The sequence below is a fragment of the Anneissia japonica genome, unplaced genomic scaffold (genome assembly GCF_011630105.1).
Source record: "Anneissia japonica isolate Jap-2015-1 unplaced genomic scaffold, ASM1163010v1 scaffold41793_len627382_cov181, whole genome shotgun sequence".
Lineage (NCBI taxonomy): Eukaryota > Metazoa > Echinodermata > Crinoidea > Comatulida > Comatulidae > Anneissia > Anneissia japonica.
Genome location: NW_022750669.1, coordinates 518,624 through 533,960, shown reverse-complemented (window position 1 = coordinate 533,960; position 15,337 = coordinate 518,624). Strand labels below are relative to the sequence as shown.

General features: G+C 36.8%; 1 protein-coding gene across 1 annotated transcript in view; it reads left to right on the top strand.

Moving 5' to 3' along the window:
* Positions 1-15,324, top strand: part of LOC117121450 (epidermal growth factor-like protein 8) — a 33,552-nt gene extending 18,228 nt beyond the window's left edge. The window contains exons 2-4 of the mRNA XM_033266664.1: positions 5,809-5,937; positions 12,087-12,202; positions 13,078-15,324. Coding sequence (XP_033122555.1) covers positions 5,809-5,937; positions 12,087-12,202; positions 13,078-13,178 — 346 coding nt within the window. The 3' untranslated portion in view covers positions 13,179-15,324. The remainder of the gene's footprint in view (positions 1-5,808; positions 5,938-12,086; positions 12,203-13,077) is intronic.
* The last annotated feature ends 13 nt before the right edge of the window (positions 15,325-15,337 follow it).

Sequence of the window (15,337 nt, the reverse complement as noted above, 5' to 3'; positions counted from 1 at the left end):
ATAAATATTCTAAATATTGGTCTCGTTCACGCGATTGTTACGAAAGAAACCTTTGAAAATTTGAACCCGTCGCTGGGAACATCACTAACTGAAGAAAAAGTGAAAAGACGTTTTATTTCGAGTCAGTGAATTTTTGACAAGTGAATTGGGAACTCATTTTGATTGGTGCAATGAAAAAACGTAACCTAACGTAGGCCTATCTATCAAAATAAAATTAGGCCATATATTTTGTTTAGAACGACAATCAATACGATGCTTATTTTTTTCATAATTTATAGCAAAATTTGCTCTGCCCAAACCATGGTCAAAACATATCAGTGGAACATCCAATGTTTTAAATATTTTTAGAATGATACAGAATGTGATGGCTTTGATGTCGATGACGTCTGAATGGTCATATGTCCCTTTTGATACGAAATAATGTGTTCAAGAGTGCTTATTACACTATCAACCCCACAAGTGGCTTAGGCAAAATCCATTTAAATAGCTTATTTGTATTGATGTATTCAGTATGTGTCGTCTGGAATATGAACACAAGAGTGCCCCCGATCCAACCCGGACGATGAACTGGCCCCATCATAGAATGTTTGAGTGATGCGTGCAAGTCCAAGCAATTAGTAGCCATTAAACCGGATACTCACTGCCTCGTGCGACGGTCATACGACCGTCGGCCGACGAATCGAACTCCGCTCCCTTTGAGTGCTAGACTACGTGAATATCTGCAACGAATCGTCAATAAAACGATTCGTTGAGTGCGCGTCGTGGCGTTGCGTTCTTCATAAACGCGTCGGCTGACGACAGTCGGGCGCATCAGGAAATGCCCGGCTTTTGATTTCTTTTTCGGTCAATTTAAGAAAGAAATAGGTGATACATAGAAACTGCCTCCAAAGTCATTTAAATTATATCTAGCTGCAAATCTTTTGAATTTTTACTTGAATTAAATAATTACGATTGTTTTTAATAAACTTAAACTGTGCTCCAAGATTGTGTAGGCCTATAATGTATTTAATTGCTCTGTCATTTTCTAAAATATACAGGCATGGTCTATTTCAGGCTTATGGGGGTGGGATTATACGAATTAACTTACCGTACCACTCTTAGGAATAATCACCATACATTATCGTAACAAATTTGAAACCAAGATATTGTTGTTTAACCAACGTTTGATTATTGTTTGTGGTTACAAGACTTAATCCTAATACTGACAACACCACCACCATCACTTATACCACCACCCAACATCAATAACAAAATTGGAGATTAATTCTCCTCGCTGTGCGTTATTGCGTGGCCCTCACCTAATACTTGCAGTGGTCCTTGAGTTTAGTTTTCGCACCGCACATTTTTTAAACAATCGAAAATGTACTAATAGGTCCTATTTTTTTTTTGTCAAGATCGAAATCTTTACATTTTAACCAGCAATCTATCATTAGGCCAGGATGTGGGCATTGAAGTTGCCGTAGTAATACAAAGCTGCGATTCAACCGGCTCTGCACACTTAGCGGACGTTAAGTGTGTGCACTATTGACGAAAGTTAAGGACGTACCCTCTGGTTGCGTTTCTTTTGATCTATATATTTTGCGAACGCTGTTGGCCATTAGCATGGATAGATGCCGACAGAGAGGATAATTCAAACTATGAAGCACCGATGTTATCCATAGGGTCATGAGTTCAATTCCATGTCATAATCAGTGGGTTTTTTTTACTAATTCGGCTTTTTTGAGTCCATTTATAAAACATATTCGCTCGTATCGTGTCACTTAAAGAAACGTTTCACGGTTATGATTTTAATCCATCACTAAGCCAAGATAAGTTGGATTTACTCTGCGTCGCCAGGACGTGGTAATCCCTTAAACTCACTACACACGATGGCATTATCCCAGAATAATCAAAATAAAAAGAAATTCTTGACCCTCAGGCCTAATTAAATTCGAGAGTTTTCCTAACGGCAAGTCTGTTTTGCCTTTCTCTCTAATTCTTTAATTCCTTGATAAAATAGGAAACCTTTGTATCCATTTCATTAAGATATATGCTATGCATGTTACTTCAAATAGGGAATTAACCCTCCGTTAACTTTTTAAAAATATGCCCAGAGTAGACATGACGGATACCAGTCCTCTTAGCTAATCCGTATTATACTGCTGTGTGTTGTACATTTTTGGAAGTAAAGCCAAAGAACTTAAAAAGCGGACTGGGTAAAATTGCTCTCCGTGTACCCACAATGCATTTCGAAAGGATGTTCCACTATATTGGGAAGCTGCTCTATCTTCTGCTATTTATTATCTGTGTTAAAGCTACGTTCACATAAAAAAAAATGGTGAGTTGCGTTTTTTGAACGCTGCGTTCACATTGCGTACGGAACACGGTTATTTGGGGTCAAGTACGTAGGCCTATATGCTTTCGATTGGTTCGAACCAACCAGGCTTGTTGCTGATTGGTCTAACGAAAAAAAAAACAAAAAAACAAACAAACAAAAAAAAAACTCAGATCCATCGCTCCGGATCCGGAGTCCGGATTGGAAATCGTACGAATTTGATGTGAACGGTCCTACTGCTTACCACTGACATAATTAATTAATTAATTACTTCTAATGCGTTCACGTCTCTTAATAACTTTAACTGACACAAACTTGCACACTTTCCCTTGACATTAGGAGGATTAGACCTTAGACCCTGCCAAGTTCGCCGGATGCTATCAGACCTCCCTGTCGGACAGGTTTCCCATTCCTCTACCTCCCATCCCCCTCCCTCAAATGTATCATTTAGCCATCACATCCTCAATTTGAAGTTTTCGTCCGATGGCCCTGTCTGTCAACTTCCCCATTGTCTTTGCATACGACCCCTCGCCTACTTTCGGTTTGCCCATATTAATATTTGTAATTTTGTGCAGTGTTGAATTACAGTATTTTGATCTGCCCGACCCCATATGGATTGGTGCGAATAATTGTTATAAGTAATTATCATAGTTAGTCATATTTAAGGAATATATTATGTTGCATGTTGCAGTCTTATATAACAGTATATAACTTCCGTTTACCGCCAAACTTGATGGAATCATACATCTTCACTCGTATTTCCGACTTTTAAATAGGCATAATACAAGTAGCCAATAAACAAATGCAAAAATCAAAGTCACTCTTGTGCTCATATTGCGCAAATCCTAAATAATAAAAAAGTTGCGGTAAACTTCGCCTTCGCAACAATCTTTATATTTGATGTATTTATTTTGTTAGTTAGTTTTATATTCACAGAACGATGAGCATCATAGAGAACACTTCTCCCCTGGTATAATTCGTAACAGTTCACTGGGACAGCGAATACCTATTAAAGTGATATGACATTTAGGGTAAGCAAACGCCTTTTTATTGGCAACATCTTGTGAAGGCATACGGTAGATATATATACACATTCTAATTAAAAATGTTGTGGTCGACTCTGCCGTAGCAACAATCATCAACATAAACTGCAATAAATAGAATTGAGTCGGTAAACTACTACCTTCATGATTTATTAAGTTAGTTATATAATTACAGGGCGGTGAGTGAAACTACAATCATAGGTAAAACCTCTTCCCTATGGTATAACTCGTAACAGTTTACTGGGATAGGCTAGCGGTAATTATTAAATGTGATTTGACATTTAGGATAAGCAAACGCGCTTTTATTGACGACTTTGGTGTACACAATGAACGCATTCCAATAAAAAATGTCGTGGTCTATTTTGCCTTCACAACAATCATCAATACAAACAGCCTGAAATAGAATTGCGTAGATACAATATTAGCTAGATTATTTATTAAGTGAGTTATACAGTTACACAGTGGTGAGTACAAATTTTAAGTTTTGTTTATTCACCAAATGTAAGTGAATGTATAATGACACAATATAACAGGTGGGTTAAGAAGAGTAAATTTCATTTAATTTCTTTAGGCACGAGCGCCAAGGATATGCCAATAAGTGAATTTAATCACTGTCCTACGTGGCATATCCGTTTAACAACAGGGGAATTAATGGACCAGTAAACCGGGGTAACCCCCTACTCTTCTCGAACAATGTACTGGGTTCTTTAAAGTGCACACGAGCCAAATGCATACGCTGGGCCTGCGGTTTAAAGTCCTTATCCGAGAAGACTTGTTCCACCACCGGAACCATTGGCGAGCATTGGCGAGTGAGCCGTTCGAACCAGCGCCGATATTAGAGCTAAGGTTACGGTGCCCCTGACTTAACCGCTCGGCCAATAAAGCTCGAAGTTCGATCACCCTACCAGTACAATAGGCCTACATAAACAAGAAAATAATATGAAACAAAAACAGAGGGGTGCAAGACACGATTGAACATAACATGTGTTAACCGAGACACCAACAAAATAAATGTTGTCCTACCTAAGGTTAACCTCTACATAAATTTAAATAGTACTATTATCATCATCTGATTACACTTCGTCTTTGTGGTTTTATCTGCAAAAGTTCATTGGGATTGACATTATTATTAATAATATCATTTAAAGTAATTTGGCATTTAGTTTAAGCAAACGCGTTTGTATTGACCACTCTGGGTGCACATTCCAATAAAAAGAAGTTCATGTACCGTTCCAACAACTATCAGTGGCAATAGGGCTGTAAACAGCATGAAATGGAATTGTGCTGGTAAAATACTAGATTATTTATTATGTTATAGTTAAGCTTGGTTTCCATACAATCGCTACACTCTATCGCCGACAGCTTTTGGTGATGATGATTGATCGGTCGTATCGGGCTCCTTCCCAACTGCAACGCAGTTCAACGATTTCAATCAGAACACTGTAGCGACAGTGTAGCGATTTTAAGGAAACCAGGTTGTAGTTATACAATTATAATCAGGTAACAATTCTTCTCTGTTTTATCCGTAAAATTCACTAGGATAGCGATAATTATTAAAAGTGATTTGACATTTAGGATAAGCAAACGCGCTTTTATTGACGCGTTTCCTTTTTGAAATAACACATTCCACAGAATCCATATGTCAAATTAGAATGGTTTGGAATATCAAATTCACTCATCTTGTCGGTTGATGTTCACTGTTTGCTTTGCAAACTAGACGAGAGTTTGAATAACTGTAAACAATGCCAAGAGTAGAATGTCTAAACATCATTTCATGTTGACATGTGATTGAGAACTTTATAGGGTCGTGGTTTTAAGCAGCATTCACACCGAATCAGTGTGGAATAGGAACGCTGGCGTTCAGCGCATCTGAAACGTGGTCCGAAGTTCTTCCCGGATCCGATGTGGTAGCTTTATGGTTACCAGAATTGCTTGCAAAATTTCATTTGATAGCTCAAGTGGTTTACGATTCCAAACGAACGATCTACCTACATCGTTGAACATATTGTATCTTGCTCATTAACGTTTATGTATAGCCTATATGAGGTCTTAGTATTATCTATAGGTTACATAAACATTCATCAATTAATTTAATTAGGACAACCATGATCAGCAATCAAATAAATTATCTTACAATACTGACACATTCAAATTAATTTACTCAAAATGACTTCCAACAGGGAATTTAAATTTCCAAAGCGATGAAGACTTCATAATGTCAATACATTATTTATAATGTGTATGTTTTTTTCATTAATTGTTAGGAATGCAATGAGCATTCAGTATTTATAACACGTCAGGTTGGGCAAACATCATCTTGTAGCATATTTGTTATGTTTAAATTCCTATTTTTATATTTTTTTTCTTTTTATTAATCTTTCACTATTTGTCTGTAATATTGAGAATCATATTGGCTTATTTTTGAATTTATTTTTCTATTTTCATGTACAGGAGACATGTGTGTAGCAATTCAGAGGTTAACCAGAAGCCAAGGATGATAATTGAGTCGTATTACCAACCAGTATTCAAGCCTTACGTAACTATATGCAGCAATGGACGTTCGATGTGCACTCGATACAAGTAAGAATAAAAATGTAGTCCCCTTACTAGTAATGTATAATGTATTGAGGAGTAGTTTCTTCCCTGAGTCATGTGACTGACACTTAGTTTTCCAGTGGACGCGCCAGTGGAGGACGGTTCTAGTGACTTTGCCTCTTTCGTGAGAGGCGTGATTCATGCATGGTCTTATCTTCTCCTCCCTGAGTAGTGTAATTTATTGTTTCTCCCTTAAAAGGTGTCATTCATACTTAGGGTTGCCACCTTCTTGAGTAGTAAGATTGACACTAACTATTCCACTGGTCGCGCCAGTGGATAACGGGGTCAATTACTGGTTGCCTCTTCCGCGAGAAGTATCATTCATACCATGATGCTGTCTGCCTCCTCACCCCACCCTCCCCCTACCCCGAGCAGTGTAACGGCTGTTTCGTCTCTTGGTGTTCCCTCCTTCCAGGGCAGAGTACTAGTTGCTTCTTCCTTGAGAGGTGCTGCATTCACTTCACTTAGGGATGCTAGTGGGACCAGAATAATTTTTGAGAGGTGTGATACTTGGTGTTGTCTTCTCTATAAATAGTGTAACTCGTTATTCCTCCCTTGAGAGGTGTCAATCATACTTAGGGTTGCCCTTTCCTGAGGGAAGTTCATACTTAGTGTTTCCTCTTCCTCAGTGGTTTGACCGTTTTCTTCTTCCGGTGTGAGATGTGATTCATACTTGGTGTTGTCCCCACTCCGAGCAGTGTATCCCGTTGTTTCTCCCGAGGTATCGGGTTGCCACCTTCCGGTGATAGTGGGACTGGTTACTTCTTCTTTGAGAGGTGTGGCTGATACTTGGTGTTTTCTTTTCCTTAGTGGTGTGGTTGTTCTTCCATAAGAGATGTGATTCATACCTGGTGTTGCTCCTCATACGTGGTTTGATTGGATGCTTCTTCTTTGAGATGTGTGATAAATACTTGGTTTTTCCTGCTCTCTCTGGGTGATGTTCCTTCTTCCTTTGAGAGGTGTCATATTTCGTGTTTTCTCCTCATTCAATGACAGGTTGCTTCTTATGTGATAAGTTCATACTTAGTGTTGCCTTCTCCGTGAATGGTGTGACTGTTGTTTCTTCCAAGTTGTGATTCATAGTGTTTCCTCTTCCCTTAGTGATGTGACTGCTTATTCCGTGAGGGTGTGATCTCATTTGGTGTTCCTAACTTCTTGACTCTCTGAGTGATGTTGCTTCTTCCTTTTGGGAGGTGTAATTTTTAGTGTTTCTTCGTCCTACAGAGATGACAGGTTGCTTCTTATGTGATAGATGTGGCTAGTATTGCCTCCTCTCTAAGTGGTGTGACTGTTGTTTCGTCCGAGCTGTGATTCATAGTGTTTCCTCTTCCCTTCGTGATGTGACTGCTTTTCCCGTAAGGGTGTGATTCTCATTTGGTGTTCCTTCCTCCTTGAGTGATGTGTCTGGCTTCTTCTCTCATGAGAGGTGTGCTTCCAGTGTTGCCGCCTTCTTGTGAAGTATGACTGATCGCTTCTTCAGAAAGAGTTTGGATTCTACCTTGGTGTTTCCTCTCGGACTGATCATGTGACTGGTTACTTTTTTGTGAGTGGTTTGAAAGATACTGTGTGTGTCTTCATCTTTATCATGTTGTGAATTGGTCTATACCGGGAGTTTAAATTTCATGAGTGAGTGTGAGTTTGCATCCTACAATTGTGATATAGGATTTTGGGAGTTGGTGTCTTCGCCTGTTCGTGTTGTAGGGAGTTAACTATTCATGAAGTATGATGTGTGGAAGATACAAGAATATGCTTTTGTCCGGATGCTGTTAAACGCACCAGCATTCAACGTAATGTTGGTATCACCACAGGGGAAACCCTTTATCAGCAATATTCCCTAAAAGGATTGTAAATGGAAACACGAATACTAGGCGCCTATCTTCTTATTCACCTTTAATTGGGTTAACCCTCATTCAATTTTAACTTCCAATTGCAATATCTATTTATACATTAGGTCTAACCGCGTTCATACCAAAACAAGGAGAAAATTTAATTTGTCACTATGGTAAAATCTAGCTATCAGCGACCACAGTTGCAATAGTCAACAGGAAATTTTCCTAATGTGTAGTTTGGCAAAAACGAGTGAGGGCAAACGGTTAGACTGGGAGTTTTTTTTATTATTATTATTATTGTTTTTTATTGCTTTTAGGCCTAATAGCTAACACAGATTTGAAGTCTAGTCCCTCGGGATATGTGTTTATAATGATGAGGTAATAATGTGCTGTACCAAATTATTATTACTCTGTTGTAAAGGATATCCGGCCACTACTTATATGAAGTCTGTCTCGGACAACGTGTAGGGGTTATTGAACGATGGGTAATGCAAGTATGAGTTAACCTTAGTTGTGTGTATTTTACTCGACAGGTGTACTCGATGCCGGTTTTTATTTCCAGATCACTACTTTCTAGTTATTTGTAAAATAGGCCTATAGACCTCAATAGGTATGCATGTGACTTTTAACATAGTTGTGTCCGTCCTGCAATGCCATACTTCTCTTTCACACATACAGTACGTCGATTTCTAAAACAAACAGTTTACAAGGTACCACAGCATACATACATTATTGAAAAACTTTTGTGTAAGTCATGATGGCGCTCGATTTACAAACTCAGGATCAGCAAACAAACTTATTTTGAAATTTCAACAAAAAGTGTATACATCTTCAGCTCTGTGGCGGATCCAGGAAGTACTAGTACACCAGTATAGAGACTTCCCGGCAGAAAATTTTATAGGTGGGGCGTTTAAACACCTCAGCCTCACCATGGTCGGGGCTTCGGTACAACATTTTAGGATATGGCTATCTCGAGATTGTCTGGTATGACACTCAGACTTAAATTTGAAAATGTTTTTTTTTTCTCCACTTTTGGAGGTGGCGGCTGCCTCCTTGAATCCGGCTATGATTTTAATTAATAATTTGTCCACTATAAACCACAGACCACAAAAGGACTTTGGTCCAAAACCCCATATAAATCATGTCGATCTGTGACTTATTCAAAATTGTCAACTTATGAGCAATTTCAATCGTTGTTTTTAATGTCTAGTGTTTTTCCTAGAATTTATCGACGTCATCTTTACAATAACCGATTCACGCAACAATTCTTATAGAAATATAATGCGATATAAGGGCCTAATTGGTTCTGATTCTGCACATGGGGTAAACAACAGTGATTGTTGCTAGGCTGCACACAACCACAAACCTCTGGTAAAAGGCCCTGTCAAGCAGCAATAAGAATTAGAAAATAAAAACGTGTTATAGGCCTAATGTTGTCAATCAAAGTAGTTAAATAAAAGAAGCACTACTAGACGAATTAACCTTTCAGTGCAGCAATCTAATAAGCTTCGTCATCAGCTACGACCTTTGACTCGTGTCGTTTGGGGTTTACCTTATTGTCACGAAATGTGATACTCGTCAATTTCATGCTTTTTTGATTGTTATTTGGTAGAGATCTGGTTCAGATCATCTTCATCATGCCTTTTGAATGTCAATGACAGGTCACTTTAAGTTCCTTATGGAAATGTTACTGACAAGCCCTCTTTACATTGCATTCGTTTGTTTACACATTAACACTAATTAACTGTAAGGGAGTGTTCTTAATTCTGACAAACTAGATGAGGCGTTTTCAAAGATAATTCCCTGGAGCTTGGGAATCGTCGGTTATTTGTTTTTTTTAAATTATTCATAAGCGATTACACGGTGCCCCCTACCCCCTGTATAAGGTACCGTAAGTCTTTGGACATTAGCGGCTAATTAAGACACATTTATAATAATGAACATTTAGGAGAAACAAAAATGGATAATAAATACGATACACGATACAACAGCTAAAAACCATTATAGGCCCGGTTTCTATGCATTCGCCCAGATGTGTAAATTCTTGATTTTCAGAATTATACCGGAACAATCCCTTCATTAACCATTATACATGTCTGTCAAGCATTTACATGGTTGTAATCCAAACATTATGTAGCATCGTCTAACAAAATGTTTGCCAAGAATCTGGTGTCTGCAGTCAATCCAGGTCTATGTCCGTAATAACTGGAAAATACGAAAAAAAAAAAAGAGTTTGGTATTCTAAACCAGACCGGACCGCAATTAACAGAACGGACTAGACTTTAAGTCATTTATAAAATAATACCAATTGATGGATGGGATAAAACTTCAGCCAGAAAAATAAACTTATATATGGCCTATGACTCAGAACACATCAGTCAAGACTGTAACCAAGCTGTGGCTTATTATCGAACACTACAAACGTAAAGTGTAGTGTATAGGCTACCTACCGTAATGGGTTCTTACAAACCATCCCACCACCCTTCAATTTTAAACTAATCTTCATTTATAATTATAGGTAAACCTACCGTAGTTCTCCATATTAAATTTGGCATTAAATTTGTTTATAAGAACTTTAAAGTAGGGCTAGGCTACTCTTCTTCCTAAACGTCCCACAAGGGACAATGTGAATAAGTATAAGTATAGTCTTCCTATATTTTGGTACTTCATCCTATTTTGGTAAACGATGTCTATATGGCACCTTGATAGTGAAATGTGTTGAAAGTTGAAAGGAATATTTTGACAGTAAACCAAAATCCTTAGAAACGTTTAAAATCCATTTTAATTTCTAATAAAAAGTGTGTATTTTAACCTAATTTAATATGCAAGTGTTTTGTGACGGTCTAAACATTATATTAGGCCTAATAGAAATAATATATAGCTAAAACGCTACAAGTACATATCAAGGTCAACATGTCAGTTCTGATTATGTAGCAGTCTTGTAACATAGTAGCTGTAATTTTATTTCAATAAAAAAAAAAACTTGAAAAACATCAGGCTCTATTTATTAAGTTTACAATGACGTTTTCACACAGTTAACATAAACGTTCTAAAACATTTTTAAATCTCACTTATCATGAAGTTCTAAAATTAAATTCGACCCCACAAATGACGCGTCTTATTATTTAAAGTGTTTCTAACTTGTTAAAAATGTAACCACCCCACAGTCGTCTTTTTAATAATCATATCAGTCGAATACCGCACACAGTTAGAAGTTTGTGATTGAATGATTTACGATATAGTTGTTTTTCGTGCTGTTGTAGCCACGCAAAAACCTATGTATCGAGTAACCTGTATATAACAGAACGAAACCATGGTCATTTTGTGCGAGTAGGGAATTAACTGTATTCGGATTTGGATTGGATCGAATCGGAAACTACTAACATTAAATTAACTACAGTACTTTGTACAGGGGCGGATCCATAGATGTCCAAAAAGGGGCCGAAGGTGGAGCAGATTGAGATAACACTACTATAGGGGTCCAGGGGCATGCCCCCGTGAAATCTTGTTTTCTAGACACCCGAAAATAACTTCTTAGGCGTTTTGGCAGATCAAGTTTTTCTTTTCTTTTTTTTTTTTTTTCAAAAAAAGAAAAGGTGAGGGGGGGGGGGGAGGTGGTGGATATTCAAAGTTTGGGAGTGCCGTTTTCGGTCGTCTATCCACAACATTTTATAAACTTCAGTCCCATTCATGGTGATTCTGAGGTGGTCTGAACCCTCCATAACTTAAGATTCTCTCACCCATGGAAACCCATTTCGAGGATCCGCCACTACAATAATGTAAATATTGCACAGTAACTGGCGATGAACTAAAGCGCGAGTCTGCCCTATATGATGGGTACAAGGCGCAGGAAGTCATCAGTCAAAATAGCAACTCTGTCCTTACGAGCTGTGCTTAGCATCTGTCATCTTCAGATATCCCCACTGAAGTAGACGTCAATTGTTATCAAATTGGTCATTGTCGTGGTTGACTGTGCTGAATGATGTAATTATGCGGACGCATGTTATTGAATTTGTCGATTGATTAAGACGGCAATTTAAAATACATTCATCGTTGGCTTATGACACAGCAATTTTGACAAAAAGTTTTTATGACTTTGCGAACACAAGTTCTAGTGACGTCATTTTGGACTTGGCCAATCCGATAATTTAATAGGCCTATGAGTTTCTGTACTACTAGTGTTCTTGTGAGACGTCCGTTCTTGTTTCTACTAGTGTTGCTGTGAGACAATGATTGTCGATCTTAAAGCTATTAATATCTACGCTTACGTTGAAAATACAACCTGCATTTTTTCTATCCCTACAGAGCTGTGTACCACGTCGCCTACCGAACACGTTATACAAAGCCAGCAGTAACAAGCAAAATCATGTGCTGCCCTGGATGGAAACTACCACACAAATATGCTACGTCATGTACTGAACGTAAGTTCTTGTGACGTCATTTTAACGCGATCAATCCGATAAACTAACATGAATAAATATTAATTATTAATTATTTAAAGTCATAATAATTGTAAACCGTTATGTTCCGATAAATTTAAGAGATCGTTATATGCCTACTTTAAGACGTTTTTCATAAAATATGGGAACAAAATGATGTAGTAGCAAATGAGTCGTTGTTCTGTGATTTAGCCTGTAAAATGTAACAATTATTCTAGGGTGGAATGAAAAACAGGCGTACAGAAAACACCATTCGTAATGCTTTATCGAAATACATATTACTGTATTATTATTATTATTATTATTATTATTATTATTATTATTATTATTATTATTACAATTATTAGTTAATAATAATAATGATAATAATAATATTAATTATTATTATTATTAATTAATAATAATGATAATAATAATACTAATAATAATAATAATAATAATAATAATAATAATAATAATAATAATAATAATAATAATAATAATAATAATAATAATTGTGCTTGTAAAGCGCACACCGTTGGATCCTCTATGCGCTTTCTAGAAAATTGTAGAAAAAAGTGAAAGGGGGGCCATTAAAAAGCAATTGCCAAGTCAATACGTATGAATGATAATATGTCTATGCCCATAGCTTCCTTGTATAGAAACTCGGATCATGCGCTAACTACACTTTACTATTATAAATACAGGTCTACAAGTACTCTCTGAGGTGGAATACAATTAAGTCGATAAATTCCCGAAGATGAAACTAAAATTAAAATGATGACTCATCGTGAATGGCTTGCTCAAGATTGCATTTGATACTGAAAGTGTTTATATACAATATACAGTGCCATTCAATTTGTTTTGTTTTATTGCAGCCGTCTGTTCGTCTAAGTGCTTACACGGCGGGAAATGCGTCTCACCCGGCATATGTGGTTGCCAGTCTGGATGGACAGGGCAACACTGTGAAAAGGGTTAGTTTATGCCATAGAACAACAATTTATATATTAATCTTTCGACTTTATTTCAACTTCAGTGTTCTCCCGAAGTCGTTTTAGCCGTCAATTTTACTGGTAAAAATAACCGGCTAACCAGTAAAAATTTTTAGTTTATAAAATAAATTAATACCGTAAGATTAGGCCTAGGTAGTCACAGCATTTTACTGTACATAGGCCTAGCTTGTAATTTATTTAACTTATTTAATCAAAATTTCAGAAGATAATAGAACTCTATTAAGAATTATTTGTTTATTAAGAATTATTTATTTAACTATATCACGTGTATATAGGTATAGCAGATGCAGAATTTTTATTTTGACAATAATTATGACTAACTTATATCTTGTAAACACAAATGGTATCACAGCGACAATTTTACGTTATAATAAATTTTCAGATTTACTATTCAAAAAGTTTATTTCAAAAGCCATAGATACGTTGATAACGTAATTTCTGACTAAACTTTGCTGCAACGGTGTGTTAACGTTATCTCATAACAACCTAACCACAACGTTCACAACGGTCGCGGATATTATAATAATTGTTTGGTTATAAGTTACAAGAAAATACATTCATCATCAGAACTTAATCAAAATGGAAAATAATATTTTGTTGTTATTGTCATTATTATTATCATCAACGTTTATACGTTTAGGTAAATTACCGTACTCTAAATGTTGTTCTTAAAATGTTCAATTTTACTCAATTATGTTCACTTCACATCAGTTTCATGTAGGGGACCCCTTTGGAGAAATAGTTGTCTTTTTCGCAATTTTAGGGTTATAATCGGGGTTATATCCACGATATGCTCTTTTGTACTTTTAATTAGTTTATGTTTAGCTTTAAACGCTCATCCGAAAGATGGTGATGCTATTCATGCGTTTTATATTTAACAAACACGAAAATCATATTCAGAATAATCAATATATTTTCAAAGATCTACCGATACAATGTGAGGGTATTTTATACGCATTATTGAAACCACATCGTTTCTTTAAGACTTCCCCTATTATATGTAATAAACAACACAATATGGTTGTCTGCTTGTGTCTGTGTTTCCGTTGGTCTACTTTGCTGTTTGTCTGTCGGATCTCTCTGTATTTTTTTTGCATGTAGGCCTATATAAGAGGTGGAGACGATAACTCCATCCAATAGGTATATACCGTGGTTGCACAAAGGATAATTTGCGCTAACACAGAGACGAATCACTGTGGCCAAGGCTTTTGTGTACACTTTTTGTTAAATTACACCGATTATCGTGGTAAGTAAATCTGGAAAAAAATGTTAGTCTATAAGATGTATGTTATGCCGCTTATGAACATAAAATATGAATTGCAGTTAATAGGTGAAATATTAAAGCTGGTAATGAACCAATGACATATTCAATTAATTGTCGTAACGCTGTAAAAACACACCATATTGGTTGAGCAAGCTCGGGTGCACGATGCATATAGGTCAGGATTTATAAAGAACAATTACTGCAAATGTCGGAGTTCAACCATTCTGATCGGGATATTTCGGTACCAAAATAAATAGTTACTTAACCCATTAATAACTCGCTGCGTACATTTTGTTTGTTAGATTTATGAGCTACATCAATGTTGATGATTTCATTCTCGATTTGTCTAGCCTTTATCGGTACCGTACCGTATATGAATCATAAAACCGTGAGGCCTGGATGTAGGGCCTTGGCTGAAAAGTGAGCCTCTTCTGCTGACGGAACAGCCTTGTGCTCACGGGAGCATCTGTGTATAAACATACTCATCGTTGTCAACTTGAATCATCACTATGTGAATAACACCATTGTACAGGGGCTCAGGGACCTATAACAATTTACTACTTGCATAGCGTTTTGTTCACTTAAGAATTAAAAACATTTGCATCTATTGCTTGTACCCCGGCGAATTTTTCCTGCTGGTCATCACAACCGAACCATGTTAGGCCTACGCTATTATTGTGAAGTGGAAATAATGTAGCAAGTTTAGACAATCTTAGACTGTACATTATTATTTTTCTTATTTTTGTTGTATCTCATTCTCAAAGTTATATGAATAATATAGTAGGAAGAGGGCGCACTTCTTTTTTGGTACAAAATGACTTATAACCTTGTAGACACTGTTGAGGTAGTGCAGGTATTATA